This window comes from Grus americana, chromosome 2 (assembly GCF_028858705.1).
Source record: "Grus americana isolate bGruAme1 chromosome 2, bGruAme1.mat, whole genome shotgun sequence".
Classification (NCBI taxonomy): Eukaryota; Metazoa; Chordata; class Aves; order Gruiformes; family Gruidae; genus Grus; species Grus americana.
Genome location: NC_072853.1, coordinates 15,356,089 through 15,371,926, shown reverse-complemented (window position 1 = coordinate 15,371,926; position 15,838 = coordinate 15,356,089). Strand labels below are relative to the sequence as shown.

The window sequence follows — 15,838 nt, the reverse complement described above, 5'->3', positions numbered from 1 at the left end:
GCAGAAATGCATTGAACTATTACGACACATTGTTTGAAAGTACTTGCTAGCACTATCGCAATTACTTAATGTGCAAAATTTGTGTTGCAACACAGTAAGAGCTAGATTTTTTTTTATATATGTTTGGAGAGAATAAAAATAGTAAATTAGAGTAACTTTTTTAACAAATTGGTCAAAATTCACTGGTCTTAAAGGCCTTCACCAACAAACATAAGAACCACTTGGGGTAATTAACCTCAAAAGTGAAAGTAGAAAAGAAATATTCATGTACGGTTTTTGCTTTGTGTTGCTTCACTGATTAAAGCATCAATAACACATCTACAGCTCATCACTTACATTTTTGTATTTCATGCAGATTCCAAAGGTCAATGAAACTCAATTTCCTGTTTTTATACAATAATCCTTGTCGATCAATGTAGAACAGGATTGAAAAAGAGAAACAACCGATACAGGCTTTGCTAAGGGAGAGGTTGTAATCAATCTGTTTATACATATATACATATGGCAGATTAATACCCATTGATGAGAGGAACTTTCTAATAGGTAGAAAAGTTTCAAGTTCTACCTTGTTTTATAGCCCTACTTGCCTGTGTCAGCACAGAAGTTTTATTCTTCTAGTGTATTTGCATGCAGCAGCAACAATTTTCTGGTTTTACCTCTTCCTCAATTCTAAGATTTATAAATAGAGTGGGATATTCAGCCTCATCCTAGAAATCATTCTTCCCTTGCATTTTATTTCCCTTTTGCTGCACACATTCTACTACTTAGCCTGATCTCCATCATCCACTTACTATCCCTGCAGTCTATACCTTCCTTGACTTTTTCTGTTGAACCTTTGAGCTCAATCATATATCCCATACTAGGAGATGGATAATTTCACTGCTCCCCATTCCATTGTTGATGTAATCATAGCACTGGACGCAAAGGACTGCTACATTTCTCTGAACAAAAATTGTTTGCAATCTCCTGTTTCACTGTAACATCACCCAATTCACATGTCTTACACATTAGGACAAACTGAAGCATTTGGTAAAGCTGGTGAAATGGTGTAAAATCAAAACACAGTTATTAAGGTTACTTCTCTGTTAGAGTAATATCTTCTGTTGCTCCTCCTAATTTGATTTAGTCTCCCCCTAGCTCTATTTAGTCTGCTCTTCCACAGACTCTTCTCTCAGCAGCAAAAGCAGCAAGGCAACACTCTTAACTACTAGCAGCTTGGCAAAGCGATTAAAATAAGCCAAATTAACAAGGAAACACTGCCAAAGGGGACAGTTCTCACTGGTTGCTCTTGACCAACTAGTAGAGTATTCTATCACTAATAAAAGCCAGAGTGAAAAAATTCAGGTGGATCATAAATTGATCATCAACTCACTGAAGTCAAAGAACTGAGCAGTTAATATAATGAGAGAACATAGGGCTCGGGGACTGAAATGTGCTGCAGGAAATGCACCACTAAATGGGGTGCTCCATCATCAGCTCAGTTCAGGTAGGACACACTTGCACTTCCGCTCCATCCTGCCCCCTCTCCAACCTGGCAGAAGTCTTTGCAAAACCCTGAAGGGAGCCAGGTTTGTCAAAAAAAGAAAAAGGAAAAAAAAAAGGTGGGGACGGGGGACAAGACGAGACAGCCCACAAACCCAGAACAAAAACCCAACCATGGGAAAGGGGTATGGAGGAAGAAGATGATGAACAACATGCAGAAAAGAGTTAAATAAGAATTTCATCAACAATGACCCCGCTATATTTACCATTGTTGTGCCATGTATAGAGGATATAATTTAGTTTTCAAGTTCAGTTTCATATCTTCAGCTTATTTTGTGTTTTTAGAATCACATAAAATTTGCATAAAATATTTTAGAGAGTAACAACAGGATGCACTATGGTGAGGGTTTTTCCCTCCCAAACGTCAGGCCTCCTGTAACCTGACTACATTCTACAGTATTCTTTTCAGAATCAAAACCTAAGACAAATTTCTTTCCAATTATTCTTCTTTGTGGCTTTTATCAGCATTTTTGTGTCCTTTGGAACCTGGAGACCAGAGTGTGGGAGAAAAAGTCAGCAGGGAAAAAAAGGAAAAAAAAAAGAAAGGCAATATCTTACACTGTTTTCCTCCCAGCAAAAGGCAGAAGGGGTAATATGTACTAATGGACACATACAACTAATTGAATTTCATCTGAATTTGAGAGTCTAATCAATGTGTTGAACACTTACCTGATCTGAGCATTTCATTTGGCACTGTTCTTTACTTTTTCTCCCCTTCAAAAATACTGTTTAAAAATGAAACCCTTCCAATACTAAATTATTTCAAGAGAGATTAAGGGAACATAAAACAACAGCTATGGAAAACAAAACTGATAATTATTCAGGTAAAAAAAAATAATTGTGAAATTATCTGCTACCAATTAGTATGGACAATTAACTATAGTTTGCAAGCCATAAAGTAGCCTTCCCTACAGAAAAAGAAAACAGTAGCGACGGTTTAATAAGCATGAACCTTAACAAGCACTTCAGATTCTTCTTTGACAGTCAACAATAAAGGTTTCAGGAAGGCTTAGTATATGGAATAACACTCCCAGTTTTCCTCATCAACTTCACAAATCTCGATCTAATGCTGAAATGTTGTCAACTAAGCTATTTGTTCTTTAGGACAAAAAAGCAAAAATTCTGAGTCACCAAAAGAGAAGTAAGTTTGAGACAGCCTTATATCTGAAGGAGAACATACGATTGTGACAGTCTTTATCTCCAGAAAAAGTTTTTCTATTTATTCAGCAAGGATACCGATTATTTAAAAATACATCTTCAAACCTATGCATAAGCTTTATTTAGATAAAAGACTGTATTATCAGCATAGTTATGCTGAAGTTCAGTCACATAAACCTTTTTATAATGAAAACACATTCACAAAATCCTTCACAATCTAAAGTGTACTGCTAAGATTGAAAGCAATCAGCCTTGAATGAAAGATGAATTAATAGCAGTTCTAAAGCCATTAGATACAGAGTCTATTGTCATGCTTTTGTTTAAAGCAAGGAAAAAAAGGCAAAAAAAGTAGAGGGTGTCTAGGTCAGCAAAGTCATCAGTCGTTGATGGATGCACTTACAGACATTAGAGGAAAAAAGGAAAATAGGCAGAACATAATACCCACTTATGAGATTCTTTATGTTAAAGAAAGAAAAAAGGCCTCAAGATACGCAGTAACTCTACCTTGTTCAGAGCTGAAGGTTTTCTATTTTTAGATATGCATGTCAAGGACACATTTAACCCTAGAAGTGCAGCTTGGTGCATCATCACAGTATTCATTCCTAGACATTTGTAAAATTAGAAATATTCATTCTACCAAATATATCCTCCAAGAACGGCCCCTACTGGTAATAACTATGAACTCTGGGTAAGGAACTAGGAGGTAAGGGAGATGGAAGAATTGATGCTCCAGAACTCCTGGACTGCTAGCAGCTGTGTGGCGACCTCCAGGTAGGCAAAAAATGCAATGTTTATGTTGTAAGAAACGGCCAATTTAACAGCTTCCCGTAACCCCAAATGGTGGCCTTGCTCCCTCTCCTCAACAGCCCAGGCTGCACACTCCAGCTGCTTCTACTGTTGCAGCTCTCAAGGTTGCACAGAGAAGGGTCACATCTGTGAGCTGCTGTGGGACATAAGATGGGCACAGCTACCTCTTGAAACCCATGTTGAGCTTCTCCCGCTGCACACTCACAGTCAGACTGGTGGGAAGCCCTAAGCAGATTTGCTGGTTATTCAATCTGAATCAGGCACTGGCAGGCTTTAGTAGCACTGCACTGCAGGGACCAGGATAAGCACCTCCCGTTTCAGGCCACAGCTTGTGAAGCAAGATTGAATACTACATCAGTCTTAACTGGTTGTAGCTAACTCTTTGACTCTAGTGAACTCCTTGCTCCCCATAGCAGGGTAGATGAAAAGATGCAGGCTCTAGGGGTAACAAGATCAGTCTGGCAGATGCGGTGAGGACTGAACTTGTGGGCAGAAGATGGCTACGTGTCAGTCTGTAGGGTCTGACAGGGCTGCCAGACCAAAGATTACAGCCAGTATACTTAGAGAATAGGAAAAACATAACAAGCTTTCATGAACAAAACAAGAGACAGTTCAAAACCTAAATTAAGTAAATAGCCTAAAACCAGAAAGTAATCTCTTTTCTCTTCTTAAACTATAGATTTTTTGAAGGAATTGGATTCACATCCCCTAATCTCTTAAAGAGAAATTACTTATGATGTTTGATGTCACTATCACCAACAGCATTTGATTTTCCAAGTGCCAAAGGCCTCAGCTGCACATTAACATTGACACCTCCCAAATTCAAAGAAACATACTGTTGTACTGCTTCCTCCCTCCCTCTGCTCTCCCATTGCAAACTTACACCACTTCTTTTAGTTTAAGAGTCTGTCATACTTGGATATCATTCTTAGTTTTGAACTAACCCTGCAAATGCCCGGAGTGGTTAATGACAATATAAAAGCACCCCATCAACACAACTAGAAGCACAGAAGTACTAGAAGTAGGACACAGGCACTTAAAGCCATCCCCAGGCTGAATCACTGTATCAAAGTTTCACTTAATGGCATCACAGAAAAGGAAACCCCATGCTACTTAGAAATCAGTTGGTCAAAAAACTAAAGAGAGAAAGGGAAGAATTGTATCATTAAACACAACATTCTCCTTACTTTCTGCTTGCCCCACTGATGATACACAGCATCATAGAAAATGTCTGCTTAACATTTGGGAGTTGTTTCCCTGCTCCCTGCAGTGGCACATCAGCTACACAGTAATCTGTAGCTGACTGTGGAATAAAGATAAAACAGAAACACTTCTGACTGAAGTCCACATTCAGAAATAGCTAAAAAGAACTAATATTTGCAAAGTGTGAAATGAAAGCATACTGAAAAGCCTCCTTCATTTCAGAGGTCGTTATTGTTGGCATTGCTGCAGTGCCTAGAGACCCCACAAGAGACAAGATATCCCTCGGAGCCAAACACCACGCACACTCTATCCACCAAATACTTCGAATCGAAATCAGAGGCATGGCACAGATGAAGCACCAGTGAGGCCCTCACCGCTACCCATCATGGAAACCAGCTGGAGAATCCATCCCATGGAGAGGGACGGGAACAGGCAGCAAACGTGCTGCTGCATTTATTGTTTGTTAAGCAAAAGACAAAATTTTCGTAGTAAATTTATTCCAAATCTCAGTTTTCTACTTAAACAGTTTTAACTGGTCCTAATTAGCATCGTTCTTTTACGGTTGGAAAAACTGAGCCGCAGAGCAAGAACTTCACTTCTAGTAAAGAGTAAGAGGCTTCTAAAGTCCAAGATCAATTAAAAGGAAGGGGAAAAATGAAACACACACAAACCTCAATCATTTCCTTTTAATCCAAAAGGCAGACTTTTTTCAGATTAAGCAGTATTTGTTTGTCAGAAAATCATCTTGAACATAGCTGTATACATGGGACTAGTCTATCCTGTGTTCAAAGTATGATTTTTGAGGTAAATGCAGCTTCTGAAATAGTCTCCTAACGCAAAGTTTCATCTCCATCAGACATTAATAACAATTTCCTCACCAAACGCAGAGGTTGGTTAGCTGGTAAGGCAGAGGACAGAACTAAGTTTGAGATCCAAGTACCTAAACTCAAGTGTCAACGCAGTCTGCAAAGCATAGACAGATTCAGCTGAGCAGTGCTCGCTTCAGATGGAGTCTGATCCCTCTCTATGCTCCTCTCATCCTGCTGACCAGATCTCCACCAAATGTAATAGGAGTTTAGACATCTAGCTTTCACATAGACACTTAAGTTGCCCTCATCAGCAAGCTCAATTCTACCTATGGTAACTGAGGGGAAGACAGACTCCACTCTGCCCCAGGCCACCCTTTTCCAGCCTCTCCTAATGAAATCCCTTCTCTCCTTAGCACACCTCTGCGCTGAGTTTCCCTTGACAGGTTGATAACACAAGAAATGCCCTTCAGACATTATCAAGGCTATTACAGTCGCACACCGCTTTTGTGATTGTGACACATTTCACTCCCAGTGCTTAGCAATTATGTTATTTTTCGAAATGGAAAAGAAGAAAGTTCCCACTTGTAGAGAGAATGGTGGACTACAGCAACTGCTAATCAGTTTTGTTGGAAGTGTCCAGCGAACACATGTGGCAGATTAATGAAATTATTGTTGTAAATCAGACGAGATGCACTATTTGCAGAACCTGCAGTGCTAGCAGTGAAGCATTAAACTGCTTTCCCATTTTAAATGCTAAATTGGTTCTGTAATACATTTTGTAATCCCTTTAATCACAATGCTATTATTTTCTTTACTGGGCGATTCTATACTTTTCCTTCCCCATCAAGGCAGCTGTGTCATTAAAATACTGCTTTATTTTTGAAGCAATCACTATGAAGCCCTTAAAGTAGCTTCAAAGTGAAAGCAGAGGGTTTGGATGGCTTTGTGGAGCAGCTTCACAATGAGGCAAGCAGCAGAACTGGCACTGTAAGTACATTATGCATCCACACGCTGTATGGAATTGCTTTTTCCTCTAAAAGCCGCTCCATCTTTTTATCTATACTTCTTTTTCCCTGAAGAGAATAAGTTCTTTTAAATAATGTTTCTGTGTCTACATGTGTCTACAGTATTAGACATCCCACTTATTTCTAGAGTACTACCATGGCTTTTTTACTGCTTATGTTTGCTAATACGTACTGCAATTGCTGCTCCTTTTCACACCAGTGTAATGGGAAAGAACACAAATCTCACATTGATAGCTTTCACAGGACAACAGGAGCCAGATCAGACTACATTTCCCTCCTTATGCTCCCTCAGCTGCCTCTTTGCAACCATCTGCTCTCGCCTGCCCTATACAAGGCCTGTGTTTGCTCCCAGCAGCGGAAACCGCCCTTTGCCGCGCATGTGTGCGGCCCCTAGCACACCGCAGGGTCACAGACTGCACCGTTTCCCACAGGCCAACACCTTGCCGTCCTTCACATGCATGAACTGTGTGCAGGCGAGCACTGAACTTGTTTTCATCATTGATTTTTTGGTAAAAGTCCAACTGTAAAAAGCCCGACAAACAGAAATTTCTCTTCCTCTTATCAGCTGATGGACTGAAGTCATGGGTAGAGCATGCTTGTACAGATGAATTTCATAAAAGATCCCTTTAGTTTGGAAGGTAAATCAATAGTGGTCTTTGTGAGCAAACTTCATTTTTCCTACTTACACCCATCTAAAGAGCTAAGTATTAGTCTGAGCTAATTATTTTGATTTCCTATGGGGAGAAAGAAGAGAAGCAATAGGAAAATAATCCCACCTTGCGATGGGGGGGTGAAGGAGAAGGAAAAGAGTAACGGTCCTTTACAGATGCTCTTCTTTTCCCCTCACTGTCCTGGGCAAAGCACAACAAACTCGCTCAGGCAAGATCTCCCACTTACATGCGGCTGCTGTCAGGCAGATGATATTTCAGAATCCTCAGGCATGCAGTCAGGGTGAACAGGATGAACAGGAGGAGCCAGATCTTTTATGCTGAATGTAGAAACCTTGCTGCAAAAATGTGGGCCTTCATATTACACTATTTATAACAAGAATAGATGATATAACAATGGGGAAAAACATGCTACAGCAAGAATACACTTGGATTCTGAATCAGGCATTTATCCTCTTATGATAAGCTAGCTGACAGGACCCCAACAAAGACAAATGTTTCTTGTTTTCCTGGCTTGTGACAATGTAAATTCTGAACCAAGCAGCTATATTCTGCGCTACAGGTAAGGTTACTCCAGCACTTCATTCACACCAGTAAAACCCCAGCGATAAACAAAACATCAGCCTTCGCTGCTTGAAACGTACAGGGTCACCCAGCACTGCTGGTTCACCACTCACTGCACAGTTCTGAAACTTCAGCCCAAGGTCACAATCATGAGTGACAGGCTGAGAGAGGAGGAGATACATACACATCAAACATTTCAGCCCCCAATTTAAACACCTGAAAGCAAGACAACATGCATACTTCTTACTATGCAACACATGAAAGAAAAGTCTACTGAAAACGAAGATAGAAACGAGCATACTAATTATTATTGTGTATTTCTAATAATCACAGAATGAGACATTAGAAAGGCACATCGCCCTGAAATGTAATTATTTCAGCTATCTGATATTGACATTTACCAAATATTTTAAATCCGCTTCAAACATACAGTGCAGTCTGATTCTGTACCTATTTTTGCTAGTCATAAAAAGGACCTGATGCAATAAGTGTTTTGTCATTACTGCAGTCAAAGAGTGGGGAGAGAAAAAAAAGAATATAAAAAAAGAAAATAAAAAAAAAATCATACTCACACCTTATCTGTTGGCTTTCATTGTGGTGAACTGATGTGGACATTGGTAATCTGTTAACTACTCCACAAAAATCAACTAAGAAAAGCAAACTTTCTGTCAGTAAAGCAACATTTCACCATCCAGGGTCTGCACCTCCACTGGGATACATGTAGAGATCTGCAATTCCAAAACCCTCCCACACAATTTTAAAGCAAAACCTGGAGGAGTGGAACAGCCCAGCCAGGGTTATGCTGAACCTTCACTTCAACAGGCAAAACATTTGCTAACTTCAGCCAAGTCAATCTGGGCTCTTGTTCACATATCCTGTGGCCACCAGAACTGTCACAAAAGGGGGATAGTTGGAAGACAAAGCAAAATGGTAAAACCTCATTGCCCCAGTTCAGTGGCCATTGGTGTTTCTCAATCAACTGGGGAAAAGAAAAAAAAAAGGGGGGGGGTGAGGGGATAAAATGGTCTTAGCATGACAAACTGCTATGCTGATAAATGTGTATGTTCCATCACACTCATCACCAGGACCACTGCTTGGCAACTACTGTCATTCTCATCCAATCCACTTTATAAGCTTGACCAAAAAGGATAAACACTGTGAAACAGAAGCCACTGATTAAAAAATCTGGAAAATTCTTCTAGAAAATTACTTTTTCTATTCTCTCAGAGAACAGCACCAGGCATTTTTTTTTTTAAATAACTGACAAAACACTTATATTTCAAAGAAGAATTCTGTAACACCCTTATTACTTAGAAGCCTCACTCTTTTGTGCTTGGACGTTTGATCACACACTTGACCAAATACACCAAATACTTCCCGAGCAGAGCAGAACTCCCCAGGAAGCCAGAGGAGCTGCTTCCACCCCAATCTGTCCTGAACTGGGCCCAGTAACCCAAGATAAACTCTCATCCTCTTGTTACTGAGTTCAGTCAGTCCTTCAGTGTTGTTCGATGTCATTTGGAAAGAAAGTATTATTTTTTTAAGAAAGCAAAAAGCAACCAAAAGAATTAATGAATCATAGAATCCTAGAGCGGTTTGGGTTGGAAGGGACCTCAAAGCTCATCTAGTTCCAACCCCCCTGCCATGGGCAGGGACACCCTCCACTAGACCAGGTTGCCCAAAGCCTCATCCAACCTGGCCTTGAACACTTCCAGGGAAGCAGCTACGCTGCAACCAAAAGTAGAGTCTACTGGTGTCTATATAGCACTTATCAACAGAAGGCAAGATAAAAAAGCTTCTCACTTCTTTTACCAGTTTCTTTTCATAGTTTTCATGAACATTTTAAAGGACTGTTAATTTGTCTCCGAGTCAGATTAAAAAACCTGCCATTGCTAACACAAGATAAAAAGTCTAACTGTAGTGGTTGCCATTTATTATTTGCTACAGCTGCTACCACATAATGAGACAAAGTGTGTCACCAGATATGCACACCTTACTTAGGAATCAAAACTCCCTGAATAAATAATCTTCTTCTAATAAGTTACAGACTGGATTTGGGTCTCATGCTCACAATGAACAGGCCTTTATGAGTGCAACATGTGTGAAGCCTTGATAAAAGTTAATACTTCTGTAAGAGATGATTTTCTCAATCTTGTTAGGAAAGTTGCCTTCTGTTAAAGCCTACACTCAGAGAAGTTCAGGACTTCAAAAGTATAGTAAAACTTTTAACTATTTTTTTTTTAACACAACTCTACTCTCTTAACTCCAAATGTCCTGATTCATTGTGTTTATCTAGTTGCAACTATGACATTAAAACCAACCAGACATAAGAGCTAGTAGTAGTATTTTTATGGAAAAAAAAAATTCCAGAAAACACACACCACAGGGGTTAGATGTAGAAAGTGTTAAAGAAATAATATATATTTTAAAAGCATGTTAAAAACCATCCTTGCTTTCTCCAATGAAGTTTTCTGCTCTGTAAAAGTGTCCACTCAACTGCCTGAATTTTTGTTATACATCATGAATACTGAAAAATTCAATTAGTGGTTAAGAAAGTGTGTATATTGATATACAGAAATACACACTTTAAAACAAATACATAAAAAAGCTAAGAGGTTTTATACTTCATATAATTTCCTTAATTTGGATTATATCAGAGTCTCTGCATTATCAGTCTCACTGGGTTATGCACATCACGTTAGATATGAATAATCTTGGCCTTTTCTGGACTCGCTCACATTTGTAGCAAGGTGGTTCCTTAGGGAACCAGCTGAGGGAGACTAAGATCATTGTTCCATTTTCCATTAAAATTCTACCTCAGTCAGCATAACAAGATTCCACACTCATCAGGAACTTCTAAAGGAGCGATCCTTCACTCACACTACACTTTCTGCTGCATCCCAAATATAGAAACAAACACTTGTACTTCCCTATTTACATTACAATAGCTGCATAAAAAGGAACTTTAAATCTATCTGTAGCCCATGAGCTACTACTGTTCTGCAAGTCCATAGCTGAGGACAGAGAAAGAAGGACACACTTCATTAGAAAGGAGATTTTGTTTGTTTCTTTGGACAGCAAAACCTTCAAGCAGCCAGGGGTTTAAAGTGCTGGAATTGGTCCCAATGAAGACAAATTAGAAAGCTGAAAGCAGAGAAGATGGTCTAAAGGCATCTTAAATTGCATTCAGTACATTGCATTGCTTTGTGCAATGTAAGTCTCGGTGCTGTGGATATGAGGTATGTGTTAATATTATTTGAATACACAGGATTGCAAAGAAACCTTTTAAAAACAACTGAGCAATGAGGAAATATAAAACAAATGGATCTGCCCACAATGTTTTACTTACAATACTTTCCTCTAATCCTGCTCATCTTTCAACTGTACAGATATGATTGCATGGATGAAGTTTCATGATGACAGCTTAATTCGACTCTTAAAGCCACACAAGTTACAAACCCAATTCTATATTCACATTTTAGAGGATAAAGCAACACGATTTTAAGATTTAAGGCAGAGCAAGCCAGAAAAGACAGGCCACCTCAGGCTATAACATATGAATCCAGATGAAAAATATCACTAAGTTAATATAACACATAAAAAACAAAGTTACTAACAAGGCAGCAATACATTCAGAAAAACAGTCACACTTCATTAGCTTGATACTATTACACCAAGCTTATTCCATCAAGCAAAATGTTTACTTTTGTTTGGTGGTTTGTTTATAAATCTGAAGCATGCCCAACTTTCTGAATAAAGATACTGCAATCAGATGTAGGAAACCAACAGCTGATTTCCCTACTTTGAGAGCACTATACTTCCCCTCTTCCCCAGCTATCTCCAGCAGGGACAGCTTTGGAAACAGTTTTGTATTCATCAATCCAACAAGTACAGCTCAGACAGTGGAAACAGGCTCCATTACATTAAATCACCAATATATTCCATCCTGATTTTCCACTAGGATGAGTCTTTTGCAAGCAAAGATAAGCTTGATCTGCCTGTGTTCCACATCAACTACACCTGAGCTCAACTGTGTCATTTAGCTTCTTCATGTCCAAGCTTGTAAGACCTCCTTCAATACAGGGCAGATTTTCATCTGGTGATGTTGAAACATGGGCAAGGTTAGCTTGCCTTTGTCTGCAAAAAGCTGGGTAAACGCATTATTAGGTGAGCTTTGTCTCAAAGCCCATCCAAAATTTGGTGGTCTTGTGTCCTCGTTTCATTTGTGATACAGTTAATTTTCTTCCTAGCAGCTGGTATAGCGCTGTTTTGGATTTAGGATGAGACTGTTAATAACACAGTGATGTTTTGGTTGTTGCTAGGCAATGTTTACACCAAGTCAAGGACTTTTCAGCTTCTCATCTTGCCCTGCCAGCAAGGAGCTGGGGGTGCACAAGGCCAGGACAGCTGATGTAAACTGGCCAAAGGGATATTCCATACCATATGATGTCATGCTTAGTATATAACTTGAGGAAAGCTGGCTGGACATTTGGACTGCAGTTCAGGAACTAGCTGGGCATCAGCAGTCTGCTGGTGGTGAGCAATCGTGCTCCCTTGTTTTGTATATTCTTTCACTATAATTATTTTCTATCCTATTAAACTGCCTTTACCTCAAGCCATGAGTTTTACCTTTTTTCCCCCTGATTCTCTCCCCCATCCCACTGGTGGGGGTGGGGAGCAAGCCAACAGCTGTATGGTTGTTTTAGCTGCCTGCTGGGTTAAACCACAGCGTCTTGTTACCAAATAGATGATTCAAAACAATAAGCACAAACCTGTTCTCCAAGGCTTCAAGAGAAATCAGCAATGTGCTTGATAACTGGCCATGAAACAGACTGCAAGTAGCAATGATTTTGATCAATGCCAACCTGTACTGGATCTACTTTAATGACTTAAGACAGAATGAAGTGAGTTTAAATTGTACTCATTTGAAACTAGATATTTTAGATAAAAATCAGAATGGAGAATTCATACCAAGTCTTTCTTGTCAAGGCTACTGCTCAAGATGTTTAATTCTATTTCATTCTAAAAGTGAAATACATCACAACTGTATGTGTATTACTTGTTAGATTTATTATACAGGTGACAGTTGGAAATACTCTCATTTGTTCAGTCTTTGAATTAATTGTTTCTGCCTTTTCTTGACCTTTAAAAAAAAAAAAAAGGACACTCATTTTATTTGCTCTATTAACTCCCAAAGTGTCAGATTCAGTAAAAACTCAATTTTCCGCTCTGCAGAAATCACCCCCAAAACTCTGGGTTTAGACCTTTAAAGATCAAAAAGACTGATAAGGCTTTTAAAGAATTTATCCCTTTTTTTTTTAACATTCTCTTAGTTTTCATTCCAGTTAAAAACATATTAGATATGACAAATTATTGTCCTATACCCAAAGTGTCTGGAGCACACACATTCACCTGCACTTAGGTAGTCATGTCTGCTGCATACAAACAAGAAACAGCAGCTTATGAATGAGAACAGATACTTCATCCATCTTTAGGAATTCAACTCTGAGGTATGTTTATTCACTGACATACCAGACACAGTAGAACTGACCTGGTATTTTACCTAAAATTAGTTAACAGTTTAATAAAACTCAGTCACCCATAGAAAAAATCCATATATTCATATATCCACAGAACCTTTCTTTTCCTTTACCCGCTCCAGGAAAAAATAAACAAGCAAACAAAAAACACTCAAGAAAAATATATCTATTCCCATTCTGATAGTTACCCAAGTCATTTGGAAAAAAAGTCTCCACAGCGCCTGAAAAAGAGAGATTCCATTATTTCTATTAACTTCATGTAGAGAAAAATAAAATAGTGCAATGTCCAAGATGTGTGTGGGCTAAAACTCCACAGCAATACCTTGCTCCTGTAATACCCACTTCCTCAGATTGTTACTGTTGCACTTTTGTATGTCTTTAACAGGATGATAAATGTTTTTTAAGCAGTAGCCAGGACTTCAAGAAGCCTGGATTCTTTAAGACTCACCAAACTAAGTAAGAACTCAGTCCTACCTACCTTAGATACTTCTGGCTCCACTTGTTGTCTCTTGGGTGTCTCTTTTGACTCAGGCCCTTTTGGAGTACTAGTGTTCTTAACAGAGGGCGATTCGACTCCTTCACCTTCAAGCTGTAGATTAATACCTTCTGTGGGGACAGGGTGATCAATACCATTTGGATTCAGATTGCAATGGATAGCTGGGAAAAAATATGAGAAAGAAAACACTGCTGAGGAAAAAAGAACCCAATGTTACAAATGTTGATCAAAGTACTAAGGAGTGCACGTTGTAACCAGAGCTATGTCAGATCACGGCAAAAGAACTGTCTGTACCTTGACATGGATTTAGGGTGAGATGTTTGAGAAACAAAGAGGCAATGCAGCGCTGTAGGCGGCTATTTAGTGCAGGCTACTGTGTTAAACTGTGCCCTCCTGGAGTCACTGCAGCATCCCAGACCCTCAACTTAGAGCTTTTACTAGGGTAGGACACTATATCCCGTGTATTCATCATTCAGCCATACCTTTTTTTTTTCCCTTTTCTAGGCAAGCAAGTTAAAGTTTTTCTATTACATTTTCAATTACTACAACATTCTAGGTCCTAAACAATGTGGGATAAGCTCTGCACAGCAAGTCAGCAAGTCAGTCTCTGCACAGAGTAATGACTTATCCAGCTGATTATCTCTCCTTCAGCACTTTGTACCGCTGCAAATTACCACCTACACCATCCTAACAAGCAAGAGGGATGTACTCTCCAGGAGCATGTAATGAGATGTGGACTAATGACAGCAGAATAAGGAAAGCAGCCAGAGGAAAAAATAAAACAAATGCAAACCGCACCACAGAAATGCACATTCAGAACTATGGCAGTAGTTTAATTGTTTTCTTTCTGAAGTTTCACAGTTCCAGCACTCACATAGAGAGTAGCCTTAACAACCTTCTTGGCACATGTAATGATTTTAAAATGTGTAGATCCTGCGGCAACTTCCCCTTCATGCAAGTATCCGATTTTTGCATTCACATTCCTGGGTAACTGCACTACTTTTAGCACCACTCATAATTAATGGTCCCAACTTCCCCTGTATGCAAAAGAACTTTGCTCAGATACTGTGGTGCAACGTTTGACAGACCTGAATAGAAACCCAAAACAAAAGCTGCCCTTTTACTCTTGCTTGGCTTAGAAGCAAAGGGTGGGGAGCAGGGGAAGGAATCAGAACTGCCAGTTTCTACCAGCTATGGATCGGCCCTTGGAAGCCTCTCACAGGAAACAGGCTCATACTGCCAGAGAAGGCAAATGGTCCTTCAACTACAGCACCTTTTGAAAATCCGTTCACCTTAAATCCCGGAGTCTTAACTGAAAACTTTGAGCCTAAATTACAGCAATTCCTCAGTGCAAAATTAAAGCAGAGGCCAAAAAGTTGGCCTTTTCTCCTTGGGATTTCTAAAAACTTACAAATATTTGTAAAAGATAAGTAATCGGTCCAAGCACTACAACACCTACATCTGCAATCTAGAGATGGAAACATCTGCCATCTTCAAGTCAAAGGAACATTATGTTCATTGCAACCATTGTGTGATGGAAAGCAGTAAAGAATTGCAACATGGTTTATTACAAACTGTAGCCATTTTGTATAGAAGAACAGAAAAATATGTCACTGGCCCACAGAAAACTAGTAAATGAAACTAAAAACAGGAAGGGAACTAAATTTCAGTATCACGGTGAGTAGCTGTAGGGGATTAGTCCTGGACTTCTTTTACAAGTATGTAAAAGAGACAGAGATCCTTCTCCAAATAGTCAATTGTTTAGCAGACAACAGAAGAGGAAGAGGAGGAGGAGGGATCACTGGACTACATCATGTCCATTTTTCCCTTGCAGGACCTCTTTCTGTGTCGGAGAAAACATGAAATCCTTTTTACTTCTGCACTGATGCTAACAGGCTTCACCTGGCCATTATGGGGAGGTATCCAGAACCTGCCAAGCTGTTATGATGAAGGGAGTCTTTGGGGCTTTTAAGCTCCCATGGGAGGTTTCAAAGAGATATGATTTTGTGGTTTATATTTACATCAG

The 15,838-nt window shown here is 39.4% G+C and overlaps 1 protein-coding gene across 5 annotated transcripts in view; it reads right to left on the bottom strand.

The window, feature by feature from the left end:
• The window catches only part of SAMD12 (sterile alpha motif domain containing 12), a 178,174-nt gene that overhangs the window by 145,774 nt on the left and 16,562 nt on the right, over positions 1-15,838 (bottom strand). For 3 of the 5 annotated variants that reach the window (XM_054816349.1, XM_054816346.1, XM_054816347.1), the window contains exons 2-3: positions 13,795-13,973; positions 13,505-13,537 (exon numbers count right to left, since the gene is read on the bottom strand). In XM_054816349.1, coding sequence (XP_054672324.1) covers positions 13,505-13,537; positions 13,795-13,973 — 212 coding nt within the window. The remainder of the gene's footprint in view (positions 1-13,504; positions 13,538-13,794; positions 13,974-15,838) is intronic. The other 2 variants (XM_054816348.1, XM_054816350.1) reach the window with 1 other exon arrangement.